At 28.9% G+C, this 24,935-nt stretch overlaps 1 protein-coding gene across 6 annotated transcripts in view; it reads right to left on the bottom strand.

Annotated features, from left to right (window-relative positions):
* The window catches only part of LOC117182302 (voltage-dependent L-type calcium channel subunit beta-2), a 114,090-nt gene that overhangs the window by 26,003 nt on the left and 63,152 nt on the right, over nucleotides 1-24,935 (bottom strand). For 5 of the 6 annotated variants that reach the window (XM_033375461.1, XM_033375447.1, XM_033375469.1 and 2 more), the window contains 6 exons: nucleotides 13,892-14,011; nucleotides 11,823-12,033; nucleotides 9,967-10,064; nucleotides 2,209-2,345; nucleotides 1,892-2,057; nucleotides 1,381-1,750 (listed from right to left, as the gene is read on the bottom strand). In XM_033375461.1, coding sequence (XP_033231352.1) covers nucleotides 1,381-1,750; nucleotides 1,892-2,057; nucleotides 2,209-2,345; nucleotides 9,967-10,064; nucleotides 11,823-12,033; nucleotides 13,892-14,011 — 1,102 coding nt within the window. The remainder of the gene's footprint in view (nucleotides 1-1,380; nucleotides 1,751-1,891; nucleotides 2,058-2,208; nucleotides 2,346-9,966; nucleotides 10,065-11,822; nucleotides 12,034-13,891; nucleotides 14,012-24,935) is intronic. The other variant, XM_033375478.1, reaches the window with a different exon arrangement.

The raw sequence follows: 24,935 nt of genomic DNA, 5'->3' as shown, positions 1-24,935 counted from the left end.
GACTTAAGGACGTCCTAGAAACGACCTAATGACGTCCTAGGAACGACCCAAGGACCTCCTAGGAAAGAATCAAGGATGTCATTGAAACGTCCCAAGCACGTAATAGGAACGACCCAAGGGTATCATAGAAACGACCCTAGGGCGTCCTAGATACGACCTAAAGACCTCCTAGAAACGACCCAATGACGTCCTAAAGGACGTCCTACGCACGATATAAGGTAGTCCGAGAAACGAACCCAGGACGTCTTAGTAACTTAGTAACTTAGTAAATGTTCTAGTTACGAGTCAATAATGTGCTAGGATCGAACCCAGGACGTCTAAAAACGAGCTAATAACGTCCTATGCACGATCTAAGGACCTTCTAGGAACGAACTAAGGATGTCCTGGGAACGACTCAATAACCTCCTCGAAACGAGCGAAGGATATCCTAGAAATGACGCAAGGACGTCCTAGAAACGACCCCAGTCCATCCTAGGAAGAAACTAACGCCGTCCTGGAAACGGCCCAAGGACCTACTAGGAAAGAATCAAGGATGTCCTTGTAATGACCCAAGCACGTACTAGGAACAACCGAAGGGTATCGTAGTAACGACCCTAGGACGTCCTAGAAACGATCCAAGGACGTTCTAGAAACGACAAATGGACGCCTTAGAAACGACCTTAAGACGTCCTAGAAACGAACCAAAGACGTCCTAGAAACGACTCAATGTCGTCCTAAAGGACGTCCTACGCACGATATAAGGTAGTCATAGAAACGACCCCAGGACGTCTTAGTAATGACCTAAGGACGTACTAGACACGACTCAAGGATGTGCTAGGATTGAACCCTGGACGTCCTAGAAAATAACCAAAGACGTCCTAGAAGCGACCCAATGACGTCCTAAGAACAACCCAAAGACCTCCTAGGAACAATCAAAAGTACGTCCTAGAAACGACCTAGGGACGTCCTATGCACGATCTAAGGACCTTCTAGGAACGAACTAAGGATGTCCTGGGAATGACTCAATAACGTCCTCGAAACGAGCGAAGGATATCCTAGAAATGACCTAAGGACGTCCTAGAAACGTCCTGGGAACGACCCATTGACGTGCTAGGAATGACTCAAGGACCTCTTAGGAACGATCCCAACGAGGTCCAATGAACGACCCATGGACCTCCTAGGAAACAACCAAGGATGTCCTCGAAACGACCCAAGCACGTCCTTGGAACGACCCAATGTCGTCCTAGGAACGACCCAAGGACCTCCTAGGAACGAACCTAAGATGTCACAGAAACGAACCAAGAATGTTCCTCGGATGATCATGGTGTTGTCCCCACTAGGTAATAATTGTGTAAGAAAATACCGCGGTTTTGCTACAGCTTTAAAAAAAATGATGTATACCTGATGTGACCCGTGGTGAAAGTGCGTCCACAGGAGCGTCCGGTGCGGGCATAGAACGTGGAACAGCTTGCACAACCGGAGGATGCGTCGCCCGCCAATAAGCTTCCAGATATTCGGCAACGTGCTCGCAAGCTTCGTCTAGCTGATTTTCATCCAAGATGACATCAAACATATCGTCAGGACATTGAGCAAGTTTTTCGGCCGCCACCATCTGAACGTTCAAGTGACGTGACTGTGATTTGCCACGAGACTTGATCAATCTCTGCAGAACTTTAGGCGAAGAGATCTTCAGATAGACGATGGTAGGTGCCAAACTCGTTTTCGCTAACTGTGACGGATGGTTGATTGTATCGCAGTCGAGAACGACAAGCTAAAATGTGAAAGGGGACTTAGAAACTTTGAGTGATTTTAGTTGTTTTTTTATTTTTGATTAGTGATTTTCAAACGAATCTCTTTTTTTCAAGTGCTAAAAGTCCTCTTATTTTTGTCAAATTCTGCTTCTTTTAGATACCTGAAGTGTCCTAGCGAGCTCAAATATTCTCTCGATCTCGGCTTGGACTTCTGCTAAACAACTACTTCTACTGGATGATCGCTCCATGATAGCTCTTTTCGTTGGATTATTTAGCAAAGACCTCTTCGCCAGTGAAATATCTGCCATTACCCTCGTTATGATGATTCTGGAAATTGGTACCATGTTACATCCAATCAGTAAAGTGGAATTGTCAATGATTAGTTGGAATATACCATCAGACGTCAAGAGACAATAGACAATTTTGTGAAGTGAAAGCAAAAGTTATTGATGAGTTGATGAGAGAATGATGAGCTCACCTTCCTGCAAATCTGTGTTTCAAAAAATCAAAAAGCGCCTTCTGCATCATGTCGGTGACTTCGTAGCCTTTGAGAGATGGTCCCACCAACACGACGGGCCTCATTGAAGGTACCACATCGTAAGGTGTAGCCGTTTCCTGAAAATAGTTACCATCATTCAAATGTTCAACCTGGATCCCGTTTCCGGGATAACCCAAATCCCCCACAGGATAGTCTCACTTACGTAGGACTTGGTGAGCACGGAATGCGAACATTGAAACATTGAAAACAGTTAATGGCCGTGTCATTTTCGTACATGCTATCCAACATACTGCATGGACATTGGTCAAATGTCAACTTTGATTTCCCAGTGGACAAAAAAATTAAGGATGTCCTAGAGACGACTTTGGGACATCTCTAAGATGTCTAATTTTCTTAAGACGTCTAATTTAATAACAAAAAATGTCCCGTGAACGTCCTATGTCTTTAGGGCATCTTTAGGACATTGGACGTCTCAGAAATGTTGATTGTGCTGACATAGGACGTCCTAGGAACGTCCCAAGGACGTTCTTCCGACGTTCATAGTTTTTGGTGCCCACTGGGTTCCTCATATTTCCTTGTTTGTAAACGTCTAAGCATTTGAGCATTTGACCAAGCAGTGAAAATCGGATCTAACTCTACTGGCCTTCTACTAACTAACCCGATCCATCTTCAAATTATTTATATCCAATTATTTACATTAAGTCGAAATTATTTACAGGTCTTGTTTTCTGTCTTGGAATTAAGGGATCATCCATAAAGTAATTTACCAATTTTTTGGCAATGTTTATCCCCCCCCCACGTTGACAACCGTTGATTTGGTCATCCCCCCACCCTCCGAAAAAATAACTTCAGTAATAAATCAACAATTAAAACAAAAAAGTGATTTTCAGCGACAAACTTAAAATATCAAAGTCAAAAAAATGAAATTTTTATTAAAAAGGTTAATTTTATACAAAGAAAGATGAATTTTCAACAAATACAAGAATTTTTGAACCTGAATTTTCAACAAAACAAGATTAATTTTTAAAAAACACTAATTGTTAACAAAAAAGTTCAGTTTTAATAAAAAGTTGAATTTTTACTTAAATCGCCATCCAAAAATTTGAATTTTTAAACAAATAATTAATTTCCTAACGTTCAAAACAAATTTTTAACAAAATTCAAGAATTCTTAACCTAACAGTTGAATGTTCTACTAAAAAACATTAATTAAAAAAAATTAATTTACTACAAAAAAATGAATTTTCAATGAAATTCAAGAATTCTCAACCAAAACGTTGAATTTTCAACTAAAAAAGATCATTTTTAAACAATAAGATTAATTTACTGCCAAAAAAGAGAAACTTTTAACAAAATTAAAGAATTCTGAACCAAAAAATTTAATTTTCTAATGAAAAAAGAAAATTTTTAACAAAAAGCTTAATTTGCTACCAAAAAGAAGAAAAATTTTTAGACAAAAATATTAATTTTCTACCATAAAAGACAAATTTCTTATAAAATTGAAGAGTTCTAAGCCAACAAAAGAAGTTTCAATAGAAATATTAATTTACTACCAAAAAAGACGAACTTATAACAAAATTAAAGAATTCTGAACTAAAAAGTTGAATTTTCTAATAGAAATGAATTTTTTTTAACAAAAAGATTAATTTACTACCAAAAATAGCAGATCTTTAAGCAAATGAAAAAATTCAGAAAAATGTTAAAAATTCTATTTAAAAAGAAGAATTTTTAGACAAAAAGATTAATTTTCTACCATAAAAGACAAATTCCTTATAAAATTTAAGAGTTCTAAGCCAACAAAATTAAAGAATTCTGAACCAAAAAGTTGAATTTTTTAATAAAAAATAACCAATTTTCAACAAAAACATTAATTTACTACCAAAAATAACGAAATTTTAACAAAATAAAGAAATTCTGAACTAAAAGTTAAAATTTCTATTAAAAAAAAAAGAATTTGTAGACAAGAAGATTAATTTTCTACCGTAAAAGAAGAAATTTTAATAAAATTCAAGCAGTCTAAACCAACAAGTTGAAGTTTCAATTAAAAAGATAAATGTTTAAAAAAAAAGATCAGTATCCAACGAATTTTTAACAAAGCACTTTAATTTCTAACCAAAGAAATGAATTTCTGAGAAAGTGGTTCAACTTGAAAAAACCTTAACCAAAAAGTTAAATTTTAAACTAAACAGATTAATTTTGAAACAAAATGATTAATTTTCTATGGAAAAAAAATTTAACTAAGAAAAGATGAATTCTCAAACAAACAAATTAATTTACCACCAACAAAAGACTAATTTTTAATATTTAAGAATTCGCAAACGAAATGTTGAATTTTCAACTTAAAACATTAATTTTTAATTTTTAAGAATAAAAAGATTTATTTAAGATAAAAAATATAAATCTTTAATATAATTCAAGAGTTTTAAGCCAAGAAGTTGAAATTTTAAATAGAAAAAAGATGAACTTTTACTTACAAAAAGAACCATTTTTTACCAAAAATGGAATAATTTAGTTTCTTATCACGAAAGTAATTTTTCAAATAAAAAAAAAAGAAATTTTCCACAAAATAGTTGAATTTCAAAAAAAGAGATGAATGTGAATATATTTAATTTTTACTATAAAAATAGAACATTTTTTTAATAAATTCAAGATTTCGCAAACAAAATGTTCGATTTCTAATTAAAAACATAAATTTTTAAACAAAAAGATTATCTAACTACAAAAAACATTTTTCAATTAAATTTAAGGACTCATCACCAAAAAGTTGAATTTTCATCGAAAAGAGATGAATTAAAAAACAGAAGATTAATTTACTAAAAAAAATAATCTTCAATATAATAATGATTTAATGATTTCCTCAACTAAAAATTGAATTTTAAACTGAAAAAGAAGAATTTTTAAACAAAAAGATTAATTAAGTACCAAAAAGGAGGAATTTTTAATAAGATTCAAGAGTTCTAAAACAAAAAGTTGAAGTTTCAATTAAAAACAATTAATTTAAAAAAAAGATTAATTTACTACCAAAAAACACGAACTTTTAATTTAATTCAAGAGTTTTAAGTCAAAACATTAAAGTTTTAATTAAAAAGGATGAATTTTTAAACGAAAAGATTAATTTACTACAAAAAAAGACGAATTTTTAATAAAATTTAAGAATTCGAAACCAAAATGTTGAAATTTCGTTAGAACATGTACTTCTAGGAAAGAATTTCTTTAAACTCTAAAATAACGTTACTTACAAAGGGAACCCCTCTCCCTTTCCGTTACCAGATGTCAGTTTCTTGATACCCCCCCCCCCCCCCCCCCCTAAAAAATGGACGTAATTTATGGACAATCCCTGAAGTAATCTCATTTTTTATTGCAAATAAAATGTGAATTCTTTCCCTTTTCAAGGACAACTTACGTTAGATGTCCAATTTTATAGTAATTTACAGCTTAAAGGTTAATTTTTTATTTCTCAATTTAGTATTTGTAGATCGGGGGTTTAAAGAACAATTATCTTGAAACTATACTATGATTTAAGTATATTTTGACTAAATCAAAATTCTAATATGAGATTTACTTTGCTATATCTTTATACTAAGAACATTACTAATGTAACTTTTAAAATTAAGTGCATCTAGTTCACTTCAAAATATTAAATTGTGATTGTAATTGTTTTGAACTATTCTAAATTGAAAGAAGACCAACTGAGTTTAAACTATAGAGCTAGAAAAAGCAGATTCACCTAGAAATGTCCTATCTCGAATTTCACAAAAGACAAAAGAACTGATACAATTTTAAACTACTGCCAAAAGTCTCATAATAAGTAATGTCACCATGAAGACAATTTATTACTTTCTCGGATACTCTCTCTGGATTGCAGTATTATCAACTCTTTTGTCAGCTAATTATTTCCTCTCTAAATTTGAATCAGTAGGATTTCACTGATTTTCAATGAAAATCCTTAATTACCTTATTGAGTGACACGTTCCTATTTATTCGAATCAGTGAGATTACATTATTAATCAGTGAAAATCTTCACTGATTCAATTCAGTGACTAATCTGTTACTGATTCCAATTTAGAGAGTGCCCAGTAGGCACAAAACCATGGACATCCCAAGAACGTCCTTGAGACGTTCCTAGGACGTCCTATGTCGGCCCAATCAACGACCTTAGGACGTTTAATGTCCTAAAGATAACCTAAAGACGTCTTAAAGACATCCTTTTTTTTGCCCACTGGGTGAGATAGGACATTTCTGAGGTGTACCGAAACATAAGACTGTAATTATGATCATAGCCTAAAATGGTTCCAAAAAAATCCCCCTCCCTCTTACAAGAATAATTTAAAAAATCGATGTTTTCAACTTTATCAATGACAGGCTTCACAGAACAAAATGTACTAAAAACATTGGCGAGGGGGCAAAGAACCATGAAAATCTCAAGAACGTCCTTGGGGCGTTCTTAGGACGTCCTATGTCAGCACAATCCACGTTTCTAAGACGTCTAATGTCCTAAAGATGTCCTAAGTCATCTTAAAACATAGGACGTTCTGGAGAAATCTTTGGTACTGAAATTAGACGTCTTAAGAGCATCCCTAGGATATCTAAAGGACATGTTCCAAAATACATCTTAGAGATGTCCCGTAGACGTCTCTGGGACATCCTTAATTTGCTTGCCCACTGGATGGAAATAAAGAAATTTTTGACACAAATAGAGGAATAAATTCAAACAAATAAAATTAATTTGAATACTTCATTTAATTTTACTTGAAACGTTGAAAATTAATTTTTAATATAAAAAAAAACGAATTTTCAATTGAAGAGATAAATTTTTTTCTCAAATTATAAATCTTCCTCCAAAAAAATTACTTTTCACAAATTAGTTCAAGTTTTCCTAAGTCATTGTATTTTTAACCAAATAGTTGCATTTTCAACTATAAAATAATAACTTTTAACAGAAAATGGAATAGAAATATTTTCAATTTAAACAAAAAATAATGTTTAACCATAAAAATCAATTTTAAACTACAATTTTAATTTTTCAATAAAAAAATTAATTTTTACAAAGTATCAACTTCCAACCACATGGGTAAATTTCCTAAAAAAATGCTTATAATTTTAAATACAAAATAGTCGAATTTAAACAAAGAAACTAATTTTTAACAAGTTCAATTTTTAACGAGTTTTGTAGTACCCAATCTTGCGTAAAACCTTCAAAATTAGTTGAAATCTTTGTGAAATTGTTGTCATTTTTTTTTATTCTTTGTGTGATCTTTTGGAATTTATTGGGTTTTTTTTAAATATTCTATTTTTTGCAAAATTTTCAAATATTTAATATCTATGTGAAATTACTGAAATTGTTGTGAAAACTTTTGAAGTCTTTGAAACCTTTATTGAATATTTTTCAATCTTTGAAGCGTTTTTGAAATCTTGGAAATCTTGACATCTTTTAAAATCTTTTGGAATCTTCTAAGTATTTTCCAAATTTTTGAAATTTTAACGAAACTTTTTGTAATATGTTGAAATATTTGAAATATTTTTGTGATATTTTCAAATCTTTCGAACCTGTGTGAAATATTTTTTAATTATTAATTTTTTTAGAATCTTTGGAATAATTTTGAAATCTTTGCGAAATGTTTTGAAATATTTTGAAACATTTGCGAAATATTAATCAATTTCTAAAATCTTTTGGAATGTTCGAAGTATTCTCAAACTTTTGGAAATCTGCGAAATCTTACGAAATCTTTGGAAACAGTTGAAGTCTTTTGAAATCTTTGAAACATTTACGAAAGATTTTTTGCTGTTTAAAATATGTCGTAATCTTTGAAGTATTTTAAATTATTTTAAATCTTCAAAATCTTTGGAATTTTTTTCAAATCTTCTAACTGTTTTGAAATCTTTGAAATCATTGAAATCTTTAAAATATGTCTTTAAAATATTTCTTTGAAACATTTGCAAAATATTAATCAATTTGTAAAATCTTTTGGATTGTTCGAAGTACCTCAAACTTTTGGAAATCTGCGAAATCTTACGTAATCTTTGGAAATAGTTGAAATCTTTCACGAAATATTTACGAAATATTTTTTAATGTTTAACATATTTTGTAATCTTTGAAGTATTTTCATACTTTTTAAATATTTGCTAAATATTTTGAAATAGTTGATATCTTTTTCCAATCCCTTCAAATATTTGAAACCTATTATAAATATTTTTCAATCTTTGAAATTTTCCGAAATCTCTGAATAAATGTTGAGAGCTCTAAAGTATTTTTAAAGTCTTGGAAATCTTTGCGAAATTTTTTGAAATGTTTTGAAATATTTTTAAATATTTTAAAATCTTTGAAATCTTTTGAAATTTTTTCAAATCTTCGAACTGTTTTGAAATCTTTGAAATCATTCAAATCTTTAAAATATTTCCGAGATTTTTTGAAATCCTTTGACAAAAACCCAGAATTTCTATCAAGCGAGATGTAATTTGAAACCGAAGGGTAGAATTTTCAACAGCAAAGTTGGATTTTTAATCCAGAAAACTTTTTTATCCAACAAAAAAAATTAACAAAATTGCTAAAATAACTAGCCAGAAATAAGAATTTTCTACAAAACGGTGGATTTTTCCACCCGAAAATATGAATTTTCCATGAAAAAAGCAATTTTCAACCTAAAATGACGAATTCTTTTTAGAAAACAGACAAATTTACAACCCGACAATATTCTTTTGGAACAAGAAAATTAATTTTTAACAAAACAGTTAAATTTTCAACCAAAAAGGGTGAACTTTTCACAAAATTGTTGATTTTTTGTCGAAATAAATAAATTTACAAACAAAAATGTTAAATTCTTAAACAAAAGATCTTTATAGCCTCAAAAAATATTATCTTCCAACCAAAAATAGTTCGATTTTCTGATCAGGTTCTATTAATTTAACTCACATTTAAAAAGAAACCCGTGGAAATGAAAAAAGGAAAAAGGGGGGAAATACTGTGAAACCTGCAATAAATAAAAATGAGTTTTTATCAACTTTTTAGAACAGTATAATAGTTTAAATAAAAATTGTATTCACTTTTGATACTTTAAAAATATCATGTTAAAAACTGCAAATGTTTGGACTACACACAAATTTTAGGCTCTGATTTTTACACTCAGAAAAAGATTTTTTGATTTGACCATAATTTCTTATGACTAAAGAAAAATATTAATTTGCCCTTAGTCGAAAAAAAGTTTCTTCGATGCCAAGAAATTTCTTTTGAGTCAATGAATATTCTTTGATTCAAAGATATTGTTTTTTGTACCAATAAACATGTTTTCTTAACTCAAAAATACTTTAATCTTCGAAAAGATGTTTTTTCAATAAAGAAATATGTTTAAAAAACGGTTTCTTCAATGGAAGGTTCGGAAAGCAGAACCAAACGAGCGCTCGAGCAGTAGCCAGGAGTGGGGATGACGCGCAGAAAACTCAACGGAAGAAAGATTAGATTCCGTTCCGTCTTTCGCCGCGTTTTCTGCGCGTCATCCGCACTCCTGGCTAATGCTCAAACGCTCGTTCGGTTCTACTTTCCGAGCCTTTAATGCAAGAAAAATATTTTTCTGAGTGGATGGAGGGGTAAAGACCCAGTTCAACATTCTAAGGGGTGTCAAATGATTTTATGACTGGGTGTATAAGCCGGGAGCACTAACTAATCTAACCGTTTCTACAAGTGACGCCTAATGTGCACAAATTGTTAACAGGAAGTTACAAAGGGAAGTTAGTAAGAGTTTACCGGCTTCTTGAAGAAGTTCTTTCTTTTTTCCTTGGCCGGAGGAGTCGTCAGCGTTGCTTTACCCGGACGGATATTTCCCACGCTGTCGCTGTCATCACCTGTGAAGAACATAAACACAACCCCTCACTCTTTCACATCTACTTCTACACAGAAAAAAAACACTTGTCATCCAGTGTCCTACGAATCAGCTACCTCGAGGGTCTTCGAGGGCGTGAGGGTTTTTTAAGAATAAGGACTCACAGGCGTAACAACTTGCAGACGTCCGTGGGGGTCCAACACCATTTGCCAGGGCAAGACTGGATTGTGTATCGTCTTTTTTTTATACCGCTGAATCTAGCTAGAATGTGGTGAAAAATGTGTTTTTCAGGCTGTATTAAAATGAGAGTATAATCTATAACAGGCCTCACAGTCCCTATGACTTCCTTGTCCTTTAAAACTTTAATTACATTTTTTAAATCTCCACCCTTCCCTGTTACCCCCTCTACCTCATCACTCTTTTTCTATCCTATCCTATTTTCTCCGATTCGATCTTATCCTATATCCCCCTCCCTTTTTCCAACCCCTCCCCTAATTCAACTTTCCCTACTTTGTCGTTTTTACATTTCCTAAGTTTTATCATTCTCTTTCCTCTACTTTTCCTACCTACAATACCCTCCGTTCTCCTACTTTTCCTCCAGCTAGTGATTCACGCTCCTACTTCTACTTTCTACTCCCACTTGTACGCTTGTCTTCTTCCTCTCTCCTTAACACTACCAATTTTTCTCCAATCAATAAATCACCTGCACTAACACATCTTCAGTCTCTGAATTCCCATCCCCTGCCCTGATTTCCATCTGTTTTCCTTTCATACTTTCCTTTCTATACCCAACTTCGCTTTGTCGATAGCCCCGACCACTAAGCTTCTCATACTAGCCTTCATAAACCCAATCCCATCTAACTTTCCCTCAGCGTCAGTCTTACTTACCCCCTTCCCACTTTTTTCCCGTCCTCTATTTAATGTTCTTCCCCTTCACTTCCATATTGTCACTTCATCTACCACCCCTCATTTCCCTTCTCCTTATCCACCCTCCACAACTTTACTTCCCTGATTCCCTTAGTTCTCCTACCCAACTTCCCACGCTTTCATGTACCTCTCCATCATTTCCCTTACCATTCCATCAGAATCCTTAACTGCCTCCCTTCCCGACCCCTTATTTCCCCTTAAAATCGACTTCTCATTTCGTAATAGTCCTAATAAAACCTCACCTAATCCTTATTACTTTTCATAATACTTATCTAACATACCCTCCCTCCTCATACCTACTTCCTGTTCCCTATCATATTCACGATCCCATCCTATCTCCTACTCGAAATTCCTACTTCTCCACCCTCCTACTCCACTCTCCTACTGTCACTTTCTCTACTCATCCCCTTCTTCTCACTGGGCGAAACTCCTCAACCCCACTTAACTTTTCTCCGTCCTTCCCCTCCTATCGCTTCGCCTTACTCGATCTCTCGTCACTCTCTCTACTACCACACATTTAGTTCCCATTATACTGATCACCACCACTCCCATACTGCTAATCCTCTTAACTCCTATACTGCTAATCCGCTCCAATCCTATACTGCTCATTTCCTCCACTCCCATCACGTCTCCCGTCACATCTCGTTTCCTCTACTTTCCCTCCTGGCCACAAAGTACAAACTATAAAAACCAAATATTGAAAATAGGGGACTTTAGGGACTGATGAGAGAGGCCTGCTATAATCTTTGATCTTCCCTGGCACGAAAGAAAGAGATTAATTTTATTATTGTTGCCACCCCCATGTACCCCAGAATAGTTACGCCTATGGGGACGTTCGCAAGTAGTGAGATACCTGGTGTGGGCGGTGTGGAACCTCGTGAGGGCATACCGCTCTCACCAAGGTTCCCCGAAGACCCTCCACGTGTGGAATAGAGGCCCTTGGTACCGCGTGCCGCGCTCGCTTGCACCCTCAGGGCCTCCAACTTCACCGGCGAAGGGATGAATCCCACGTCGCAGCCCTCCTTAACCAGTCTCCCGATCCACCAATTGTTGTCGTACTTCTCCTGAATAACACACAATCACAAAAATCTCTTCAGTATTGAGCTTACAACAACAGGCTAATAGTAACAGTTTCCAATTGAAATGCATAATATTGCGCAAGACATTTGACTGAGTACTCGCGCACTGCGCCCCTTATAAGGCGAGTTTTGCAACTATTTCTTGCCTTGCCCCTTGAGAAACTGTGTAGGGCAGCTTAGCAGGCCAAAATAGGTCCAGGTCATGACAAGTGTCAAGTCACATAAATAATAAAAGGGAAATCATACAAATTCAGGAGTAATATAGAAAAATAAGAGGAAGGAAAGTAGGCGAATTGAGGGTAGAAATGTGGAAAAGTGCGGGTAAATGAGAGGAAGGGAAGTAAGGGATATAATAGGAAAGGTTGGGAAATTATAAAAGGAAAATCAGGAGAAGTCAAGATTAATATGGAGAAATAAAGAAAAGGCAAGTAAACAAAGTGAGAGGAAATAAGGACAAATTTTAGAAGACCATTTAAGGAAAGGAAAGAAAAAGAACTAAGAGGAAATGTGGAGAGCGAAAATAGAGGAAAGAAAATCAGGATAAAATTAGGTGGTACGGGAAGTGAGGGGAAGCTAGTCCGGGAGAGTAAGTGTAAGTAAGGATAGGAAAAGTAGGGGAAAATCTGGCCGCAGAAGTAGTAGAAGTGACTATGAATTAGGGGAAGTATGGCAAATGATTAGAAATGAGGATGACTAGGGTAGTCAAAGTGAGGACTGAGAAAAAGAAGTAGGGGAAGGGGAGAGTTAGCTGGGAAACTGTAAAGAGTGGGATGTATAGGAGAAAGATGTTGAGAAAGGCAGAATGGAGAATGAATTGAGGGGAGGGAATTTAGGAGGATGTAGGGGTAGTGGGGGAGAAAAAATTTTTGAAGGAAAGGTTTGAACGACCTAATTATCGTCTTAAATCAACACGAAATTAAAGTATTGATCCCTTATAAATGATAGTGTTTCAATGTAAAGAAAGCTATGATGAAAAGGTGTAATGGAAAAAATTTAATAATCAAGAAATGCGCAAATTTGGAATTAAAATAAATAATAGGAAAAGAAAAATGGAAGAAAGGGAAGCTGGATTTGTAAGGAAGGAAACAAATTAAGTAAGTTTGAGTGAAGGAAAAATGCAAGTAATTGAGGAAGATATTATAATTGAGGGAATGAGCAAGGACATAGAATGAACAAATCTAGAAAAAGTTAGAGGTTAAGAAACTAGAATGAGAAGAAACAAAATTAGAATCCAAGAAGTAAAAAGGAAAGAAATATAGAATGATAATTCAAAGAGAAAGGAAAAGTAGAAAGTTGGAAAGGAGAGAATTGAAGTTAAAGGAAGAAAAGAAACAAGAAAGTCTCTAAGAGAAAAAGAAGTGCTTGCAGGTGAAGAAAAAATCATGGAAGTAAAAAATAAATTATTTTAAGTGATAGACGAAGGAAATGGAACCTGAAAATTAGAAAGATAAGAAAGGCAAGAGAGGAAAAAATTTTAGATTACAGGATTCTGAAAAGGAAAGAATATGACAAAGGAAAGGGATGGAGAAAAGTGAAAGATTAAAGAAGTAGACGAATTTTAAATCGAAACAAAAGGTAATGGAAGATAATGAGGAGGGGGGTCCCAGATATTTCACGAATCCTTAAGATAAGGGAAGGGAAGTCTAAAATTAAAAAAATAATCCTCACGTATTAATGGACGTTCCTAACTTGTCTTACAATGAACGAATTTCTCTACTTATTCGGAAATTACCAGACCATGTACAGTAGGTAAATCCTGACTCTAGTCAGGCAATATAAGATTGCATTTTTTACGCGCTTTCATATTCTACAAAATGAATGTTAAGAAAAATTAAAAAATTACCTTGATGTGGAGAAAATCCCGCACGTCGAAGCTGACAGCGGACCCATGAACAGGCGAGTCATCGTCGACAGATCCATCATAACTGACATTTGTTCTTACTGCAAATGCTACCGGTTTCGTCTGCAATTAATAAATTGAATATAAATTAATTATTAATAAATAAACATAAAAAATTGGAAATATTGGAATAAATTCGATAGGAAGTAATCTCCATTGTGTTGGTTAATTTCATTAGGCTATGAGTACTCAGTGAAATTAACCAGAATTTATATCTGCAGTCTATAACCCATTACCTATAAAGTTCGCAATTTTATTAAGAATAGTAGGTATAGATATAGATAGATTTAAAAAATGATTTCACAAAAATTTCGATAATTTCACAAATGGTTCAAAAATATATAAAGGATTTTACTAAGATTTCAATGATTTACCAAAGATTTAAAAAATTTTGCAGACTAAAAGAATTTCACGAATATTTCGCAAAGATTTCGGATAGTTTCAAAAATATACCGATACTTTAACAATGTTTTCAAAGGGTTTTAATGATTTCCCAAATATTTTAAAGGTTTCAAATATTTTGCAAAGATTTCACAAAGATTTAGAATAGATTAAAAAATGCATATAGGTATAAAGGATTTCCCAATAATTTATATAATTTCACAAGTATTTCAAAAATATTTCGGAGATTTCCAAAAATTTTACAAATATTTAAATTGTTTTTTACAGATTTCTTAAAGATTTCAAATAGATTAAAAATATTTCACAGACTTCAATGATTTCCCAAAGCTTTCATCAATTAAAACGTTTTTTAAATATTTAGATTTCAAAGATTTCAATGATTTTCTAAAAATTTAAATCATTTGAAAAATATAATCAAATATTTATGAAATATTGAAATATTTCCTAAATATATTGGATGAATTTAAATTAGATTAAATCGAAACCAGAAGTGACGAAATGCGCACGTTTTTCAAACCAATTTTTACAATAAATGTACAATTCTGAAGATTAAAATAAAGAAGAAGTTTAAAAAACTTCAAAAATCTTCAAAAGTTTCAGGTTCAAAATTCAACTCTTTTGTAGATAATTCAGCTTTTTGGCTTGAAAAGTCAAATATTGAGATGAAAATCGATGTATTCCGTTGAAACCTCGTTGTTTTTTTGTGTTGAAAATTAATTTTTTATCTGAAAATTTAACTTTTTAACCTTTGTTTTAAACTTCAGCAACTTGCTTCGAAATTCATGTTGTATTTTGTTAAAACTTTTACTTGCAAATTATTCGTATATAATTTACAAATTCTTAAAACTTTACTTCTTTTTTGTTGAAAACTAAAATATTTTGTTAAAAATTTGTCTTTTTAAACGGAAAGTTCGTCGTTTTGAATTAAAAATACATCTTTCTTAAATAAAAATCAAATGTTTGGATGAAAATGTAACTTTTTTTGTTAGAATCTAAAATATTTTTTATTTCATAGCTCAACCACCCGGGTGAAAATCAAACTATTTCGTTATCTTCAACTGCCTTGTTAAAAATGTAGCTTATTAATTGATTGTTTGTAGAAAAGTCTTGATTAAAAATTTCTTGATTAAAAATCCATTTATGTTCGTTGAAAATGAACTTTTTCGTTGAAAATTTAACTTTTCAGGTTGAAAATTAAACATTGTTCTGAAAAAAGCATTTTTTGCGCCTAAAAGCAATACGATTTGGTTGAAAATGCAACTATTTTGGTTAAAGTTTCATATTTTATATTTGATAACTAGAAAATTTGGTTGAAAATTCAACTATTTTTTCCTAAACCTTCATCTTTTTGGCACAAATTTCAACTGTGTTGCTCAAAATGTAATTATTTTGTTAAACATTTAATTATACTATTGCAAATCTAATTTTTTTTTAAATTAAACTGGCTTATTAAAAAGTCATATTTTTGGCACAAAATTAATCTATTTTGCTGAAATTTTTATTATTAAGTTTCAAGTTTAATTATTTTGTTCCAGGTTTAGTTATTTTTTTTGAAAATCTTACTCGTTGATAGAAAATTTAAATATATTTTTTTAAAGTCATCTTTTTGGCACAAAATTCAACTGTTTTGCTAAAAATTTAGTTATTTTTCTGAAAATTTTACTCTTTGGTAGAAAATCTAAATATTTGGTAAAAAATTCATCATTTTGGCACAACATTTAGGTAGACAAGCAAACTTTCTTGATTAAAAATTTATCTATTTTAATTGGAAATAAACTTTTTTGTTGAAAACTAAACTAGTTTATTAAAAGGTCATCTGCTTGGAACCAAATTCAACTGTTTTGCTGGAAATGTTATTATTTTGTTGAAATTTTAATTCTTTCCTCTGAAAATTTTACTGTTTGGTAGTAAATTTTAATATTTTTTAAGTGATGTTTTTGGAACAAAATTCAACATTTATACTTAAAATATAATTGATATGTTAAAAGTTTTATTCCTTTCTTACAAATTTAGTTATTTTTCTGAAAATTTTACTCTTTGATAGGAAATTTAAATATTTTTTTAAAAAGTCATCTTTTTGACACAAAATTGAACTGTTTTGCTGACAATGCTAATTGTTTTCTTGACAATTTAATTATTTTGTAAAAAATTTAGTTATTTCTTCTGAAAATTTTACTCTGGTGGAAAATTTATATATTTTGTTAAAAAGTCATCTTTTTGGCCCAAAATTAAACTATTTCGCCAAAAACATAATTATTTTGTTGAGAATTTAATCACTTTTAAAAAATGTGTTATTTGTTCTGAAAATTTAACTCTGTGATAGATAATTAAAATATTTTCTCAAAAAGTCATCTTTTAGCACAAAATTCAACTCTTTTGCTGAAAACATAATTATTTTGTTGAAATTTTATATATATTATTGAAAATTTTATCACTTTGTTAAAAATTTGATTATTTTGTTGAAAATTCAACTATTTTCTTAAAAATTCGTCTCCTTCCATACAAAATTCGTTCCTTTGAATTTAAAATTGATCTTTTAGGTAGACTAACTATCTTTCTTAATTAAAAGTTTATCTCTTTGGTTGAAAATTAAATTATTTTCTTAAAAATTCTTGATTTATATGGTTAAAATTTTACTCGTTTAACTGAAAATTTAACTATTTCATTTTTGGTTGAACAATAGAACTTTTCATTTGAAAACTCAACTATTTTGTTCATTAATGTAATTAAGTAAAAAATTCCTCTTTTCGTTCTCTCTTTTTGGTGAATTTAACTGTTATTCATTTATAAATAAATTTTTTGTTTAGAAAAATTAATTATTATATTTTTCATTGAAAATTCATCTTCTTTGGTTAAAATGTGAACTAATTTGTACAAAATTAACTTTTTTTAATAAATAATACTAATTTTAGTTTAAAATTCATCTGGTTGTTTGAAAATTTAACTATTTTGTTAAAATTTTTTTTTACTGCAAATTTAGCTTTTCCAGTTTTGATTGAAAATTGATATTTCTCAGTGGAAAATTCATCGTTTTGGTTGAAAATTTCACAATATTCCGATTTCTTTATTTACTTGAGAAATCGTATTTCGCTTAATTTAATTAATTTTGATTTAAATTTTTTTGATAAAAAATATCAATTATTACATTTTTATTGAAACTCATCTTCTTTAGTTAAAAGTTAAACTACTTTGCTGAAAATTAACTTTCTTCGTTAAATAATTGTCATTTCAGTTAAAAATTCATCTCTGTGTTTGATAATTGAACTATTGAATTGACATTTTTAACTGTAAATTTAACTATTCCACTTTTTGTCGAAAATATTTTTAAACCCTTTAATAAACGGATTCAATTTTCTTCATTGTTGTTAAAAATATGAACTTGTATTATTTAATAAAAAAAATTCAAGATAATGATGCACCCGAGAGCAAAATTCTCTTTTCAAAAAGAATTCCATAAACTTAAAAAGGATTAAATAAGTGCAGAGTACTACTAGTCATTTAAAAAAAAACGTAAAAAATAAAATTTTTTGGATATTTTTTTACTAGATGAAGTGAAAAAACAAAAAGAATACGGAGAAGCAATAATTCAGGATTAATCTGAATTCCAAATTCCATACGTCACGCAACGGAAACCGTAAGGCGAAAGACGCACCGAAAATAAAACCGGCTTCATTTTCTTCGTTGTCGGTTATCGCAAAAATATAAGTTAATTTTTTAGCAGTTGTAACGATCACTATTATTTTATGAAAATGAATAATCTTATAATATTATTTTCTAAGATTGTTATTATAAAAAATTAACATTTTTTATTTATAATTTCATTTACACAGTTTAATTATAAAATTGTGTAGTTTCTTTTTTTCAATAAATAAATATGTTAAAGAAACGGATTCTTTAATTCAAGAAAAATGTTTTCGTGAGAGTCCCGTGATAGTTCAGAATGAATCATCTCAAAGCGTAGGTGGCTCGTGCTAGCGATTTTATTATTTTTTTGTTTATTTCCCCGAAATTGGATTTTATTAGGTTTTCCACCCTCTTTATAAGAAGTGACTCATTTTATATTCCCCATTAGGTTGGTCCTTATTCAACTTTTTTGGAACTTATTTACACCCACTCAGGATTCTACTTAAGAATACCCAAAAATAAAATCTCCTCGATATTTCAGTTAAATCCTTTATTTTTTGTTGTTAATATTTTTAAAATTTAGACAGCGTTGGCACGTGTCAATTCTATGTTTAATTTTGATTTTTTTAAACCAAAGTCTGAAATCGGAAAAAGGTAAGACAATATTTTATTTGTCAAAATATATTTCAAAATTGTAGATGCTCTTTTTAAAGTACTTTATTATTTACCGTTAAAATTTAAACAATTCAGAGAGCGCTGGCACAGATCAATTTTAAATTTAATCCTGTTTTTTATCAAAATCGAAAATCGGAAAATAAACAACAAATTTGTGGTCAAATTATATTTTTAAATTGTTGATGCTCTTTTTAAAATCCTTTATTATTTAACATTAATATTTTCAAAATTCATATAGCGTTGGCACATAACAATTCTAAATTTAATTATAATTTTTTTTTACCAAAATGGGAAATCGGCAAAAGAAAGAAAAAATTATTCTTGTCAAAATACATTGACTATTTACTGTTGATATTTAAACAATTCCGACAGCGCTGGCACGTATCAATTTTAAATATAATTTTGATTTTTTAAAATCAAAATCAGAAATCGGCAAAAAGTAAAACAACATTTGTTTTTTTCAAAATACATTTGAAAATTGTTGATGCTCTTTTTAAAATCCTCGCTTATTTACTGATAATATTTCAACAATTCAGACAGCGTTAGCACGTATCAATTCTAAATTTCATTTTGATTTTTTTAACCAAAATTCGAAATTAGATAAAAGTAAGACAACATTTCTGTCTTCAAAATAAATTTTAAGATTGTTGATGCTCTTTTTTAAATCCTTTAAATCTAAATTCGGAAAATAAAACCAAAAAAAATTTTTAAACTAAGTAATAGGTCAATGTCTTTTTATTTTATTAAAAATAGCATATAAAAAAAATATTATTTTTTTATTTTTAGGTACCAATTAACAAAACTATAACGTCTCGTGACTGCAAACAATTTTTTTATCATTTATACACGTGGAAGAATATTATAAAATGTATTAGAATGCCGGAAATCATACGCAAAAAGAGTTTTGAAACTCAGCACGAAGGCGGTAAATTTAAATTCAGGAATTCTCCTTTCATGTAATGTCTTAAATATTATAACAAATTTTTTTTATGTATAGGAGAATATTTTGTTTATTTATTGCTCAAGATTATAAATCTTCTTTAAAATCATTATTTTTTCTTTCAAGTCACCAATTTCTAGCAAGAAATTCTACATAAGGTACAAATTTTCTAAAAACAGTAAATAATTTTTATAATGTACTATTGAAAAACGTGACTATAACCTAAAATTGTTTTACCAAAAATGTTATATTCTTTTAAATCTAATAAATTTTGAATTAAAATTAAAATTTACGCCCAATAATTTATTAATTTATAAATCTAAGAGTACAGAAGATTCGCATTAAAAAATATTAATCAAATCAATAAATGTTTAATGGTTCTTTATAATTTAAAAAAAGAATAATTAAAATTTCTACGATCAAGTATTAAATTTAGCACTCTCAAATTTTAACGTTTCAAGAATATCTATTTGTAATAATTCAGTTTTTAATTTTTGGTATTTATTAGTTGATTTATAATTGATGATTTTAAATAAACAATCAAATATTACTAAATATCGAAAAAAATATTTTTTTTTAAATAAAAAATTCGAATTTGAATACGCTAAAAATATAATATACTATAATATACTATAATATACTATACTATACTATAATATACTGATTTCGTGTAAAAATATCAGGAGAAACACATGAACATAATCTGAAGTTTTATTATTTATATTAAAAACAAATCAAGAATTTCTGCAGCATCAATTTCCCAAATAAGTCATTTTATTAATGATTTTTTTTATATTTCTTTTAAGTATGTTTAAAGGTTTCAAGAAAATGAAAACATTTTATTGAGAAAATATTAAAATTTTTAATTATTTCAAAAAATTTATTTGAAGAGAATATTTGAGAAGATGTCGAAACATTTTAAAAGATTCTCAAAATTGTCCAAACTTCCTAACTTTAAAAAAAGAAGGTTTCTAAGAATTTAGAAACATTTCAAGAAAATAAAAAAATTCTCAAATTAATTTTTAATTGTTTATTATCTAGAATCAATATTTTTTAATAATGATTTTTATTTTAAAACTGTAAAAAAATGCTATCGAGCTCCGTTGGGATCCGAACCCAGGTCAATGAGATTGCAGGTCTGATCATCATAAAAAAACTTATAGCTCCAACACGATCTTGAAATTTTTAATAATTTTAGATTATATAAGCGTTTTTGGTCGGAGTTCGGTATTTTTAATACCAAAAAGTATATTTTAAAAAAGATGCACAACTTTTAAACCATTTTAGGTTGTAGCGTTTTACAACAAAATTGGAATATTAAAACAAAAATCATTACAATTCTAACAGAGAATTGCAATTTTTGAACAGTTTTAATATTATATTTATGCTGGTCACAGGAAATCGTTTTCTTTTAATAAAGATCATTATACTTTGAATATTCATGATATTTTAACAACATTAGGTTATGTTAGCATTTTACACCATAAGGGAGACAATTTGGTATTCTAAAACAAAAATGATTATAATTTGGACAAGATTCAGAATTTTTAACGCCTCAAAAAATGGGTATTTTTAATATCAAAAATTTAGATTTAAGAGCATTATTCAGTACTTTCAACAATTTGAGGTTATGCTAGCATTTGAAAAAAAAAAATTTTAATCATTATAATCTATGCTAGATTAGGAATCTTTTAACAATTTTGGATCATGTTATGATTTTAGTCGGAAATTTATATTTTCATTAAAAAAAAAAAAGATTACAAGCAAGATTTACAAATTTTAATAATTGTAGGTTATTTTATGTTAACATTAACACAACAATTTGCTATATAAATAAAAATCATCATAATGGGAACCAGTTTAAGATCATTTTCACAATTTTTAATTATTTTAATTGTATTCAAAATCTATTTTTTATTAAATATTTATTATTGTAGTTGAAAATCCTTTCTTATAAAAAGAACTCGTCTTCTTGGCTTCAAAATTTGACATTTTAAATTAAATCTTTTTTGGTTAGAAATTAATTTTTTGTTTAAAAATCAATATGCTTAGCTTACAAATTCAACTATTTTTGTTTACAGAAATTGAGTTTTCAAACAAAAATATGAATTTTCAGCAAAAAATATTAATTTTTAAAAAACATTAATTTTCAATAAAACAGTTTCATTTTCAATTTCATTTTTCAAATGAACCTACATTTAAAAAACAAATTTCAAAAAAAGGTTGAACCAAAATTTGTAAACAAAATAGTTGAAGCCTCGACTGAAACCATTAATTTTTAGTCAAAAAGTTACATTTTTATCCAAGAAATATCGAATTTCTACTATAAAACAGTTGAATTTTTTAATAAAAAAGAAAAATTTAGAGATAAAAATTTAAATTTCTATATGAAAAAAATTTCAGTCTGACTTTTCAACATAAAAATGAGTTTTAAACAAAAAGTACATTTTGACCGAAAAGAGGAATTTTCAACACAACAATAGGATTTTTAACCAAAAAGGATATTTTTAAATTGTTACAATTTCAATAAAAAATTTGCATTTTTGTCAAAGAAAGTTGGAATTTCATCTCTCTCAAAATAAAACAGATAAATATTTTAACTGGTGATTATTTTACTGGTATATTTTAATTCTTCTTTAAATTATTTTAAAAGGTTATTAATAATTCAAATTTTCAAAAAAAATGAGGTCAAAATAAATTCAACGATTCAATGATTCAATGAAAAGATTGCTCATTGCTTTTTATATTGTAAACCGATAAATCATTTATTGGCTGATTACTTTTTTTCACAATATTAAATAACATAAAGATTTAATTTTTTAATTCATTAACTGATTATTCACTTTATGATTATGTAATTCAATATTTGCAATTATTTGTACAATAAGAGTTTATTGTTTAGTCAAAATAACTCTATTACAATTTCATAACTTTTGTTAATCTTTGTGATGTTGTGAAATGAGTATCTAAATTCGATTTTTAAAATTATATATGCAAACGTTTAAAAAAATTTTTTAATTAGTGTAAAAGGTTATCAATGATTCGAATTTTCAAAAACGAAATTTCAAGTGGAAAAAATATTCAAAGTGACAATCATTTGAATGTTTGAGCGAAAATAATTTTGTAAGAATTTTTAGGTTTTAAATTGATTAATTGGTTATGAAATAATTAATTGTTTTACAATATTAAATTTCATAACGATTGGATTTTAAATTTTCTCTATTAAGGATTTATAAGAACAAACTTATATTAAATTTATCGAATTTTTGTTAATGTTGGTGCTGCTTTGAAATGAGTATCTGAATTCTATTTTCAAAATTATATAAACATGTTTTAATTTTTCAGGAAATTAGTTTGAAAGGTTTCATTTTAATCAAATTTTTAGAACTGAAAGTTATAAAAATGGTATATGATGTAAAAATTATTTGAGTGGTTCAATGAAAATAATTGTTGAATTTTTTTCGTGTTGTTAACTAATTCAACAGATTGATTCATTATTGCAAACTCATTAACTACTAATTATTAGCTGATCAATTTTGTCACAATACTAAATTATATAAAGATTCTTAATAAGAATTAGTTAATTAATTTACCAAAATATGAAACAGATATATTTTTAGATAAGGCAATTAATTTCAAATTTAAAAAACACATTTCCAGCAAAATGATTACATTTTTGAAGAAATAGATTAATTTTCAACCAAATAGTTTAATTATCTAACAGCGATGTTGAATTTTTAACAAAAAGGTTAATTTTCAAGATGAACATTCATGTCTTTGTTCGAAAATTGAAATATTTTGTTTAAATGTTTTTTGTTTCGATTGAACGATGACTTTTTTAACTGTAAATTTGATTATTTATTTTTGAATTTTTTAATGGCAATTCAACTAATTTGTATAAACAAAAGAGTTCAATTTTCGACCATAAAAGATGATTACAACAGAAAAATTGAATTTACAACAACATAATTCAAATTTGAACACAATAGAATTTTTTTTAAATAGCTATATTTTTCATCTACAAAGATTAATTTTCAACCAAGGAAATTAATTCTCGACCATCGATGAATTTTAACAAAATACATTGATTTTTAATCAAAAAAGATAAATTTATAATCAAAAATGAAAAAGTTACATTTTTGAATGAAAAAAAAATAATTTTCGACAAAAAAACGACTTATCAACCAGATGCATTCAACAAAAAACGATTTTTTTTAAAATAATTTAATCCTCCGACATTTAAATTTTCAACCGTGTAAGTTTCTACATTATTACATAAATTACCAGCTAAATAGTTTAATTTTAAACTAAAAATTACAAATAAACAACCGAAGATTAAACTTTTAGGCTTTCAGTTAAAAAACCTAATTACAAAAATTTCAACCATCTTAATTAAACACATGAATTTTTAACAAAATATTTGAATATTTAACCAAAATGATAAATTTTAAACAACAAAAATTAATTTCTTACCCAAATCAACGAATCTTCAGCTTTTGAAAAAAATTTTTAACTAAAAATGAAATAGCTGTATTTTTAGATAAAAAAGTCAATTTTTAACAGAAAAAGGTTGCAATAAAATAGTTAAATTTTCGGATAAACAGATTAATTTCGAACCAAATGGTTTAATTTTCTACCTGAGTAGTTAAACTTTCAACAAAAATATGAATTTTAAACAAAAAATTTAATTTTTAATTTAAAAATTCATCTCTTTGGTTAAAAATTTAATTATTTTGTTGAAAAGTAGATTTTTTTTTGGTTGAGTACTAACTTTTTTAACTTTGAATCTAATTATTTTATTTAAGAAAATTTTTGTTTATAAAATTTCCACTAATTGGTCAGAAATTCACTTTTGTGTGTGAAAATGTAATTATTCTTAAGAATAGTCTTTTTTTTTGTTCAATACTAATTTTTTCAACTGTAAATTTAATGATTTCATTTTTGGTAAAAAAAATAAATTCCAATGAAAATTAAGCTAATTGGTTTGGTCAAAAATTAATTTCTTGAACTCAAAATTGAAGACTTGTATTTCTGGAAGAAAGCAGATCTTTAATAAGAAGAAAATTTTGATTTTCAAATTGATTCTGAATTCTAAGAGCAAATTTTTAACATTTTTCTTACTAGATGAAATTTTGTTGGGGTAAAAATTCTGCAATTTAGTTAATTTCTTTTATTGAAAATTAATTTTTTTAAAGATTTATCTTTTTATTTTGGTAAAGCTATCTCTTTGGTTAAAATTTTAAGTGAATATATATATATATAATTAAAAATTTGTCATAAGGACAACCGCAGGATTTCGCCGGGAGCGGGTGCTAATCTGAAAAATTGCACCCGCTTCCAGCGAAA

Source organism: Belonocnema kinseyi, chromosome 2 (assembly GCF_010883055.1).
Source record: "Belonocnema kinseyi isolate 2016_QV_RU_SX_M_011 chromosome 2, B_treatae_v1, whole genome shotgun sequence".
In the NCBI taxonomy this organism is placed as follows: Eukaryota; Metazoa; Arthropoda; class Insecta; order Hymenoptera; family Cynipidae; genus Belonocnema; species Belonocnema kinseyi.
The sequence above is the reverse complement of the archived record's forward strand: the minus strand, read 5'-3'. Positions and strand labels throughout refer to the sequence as shown.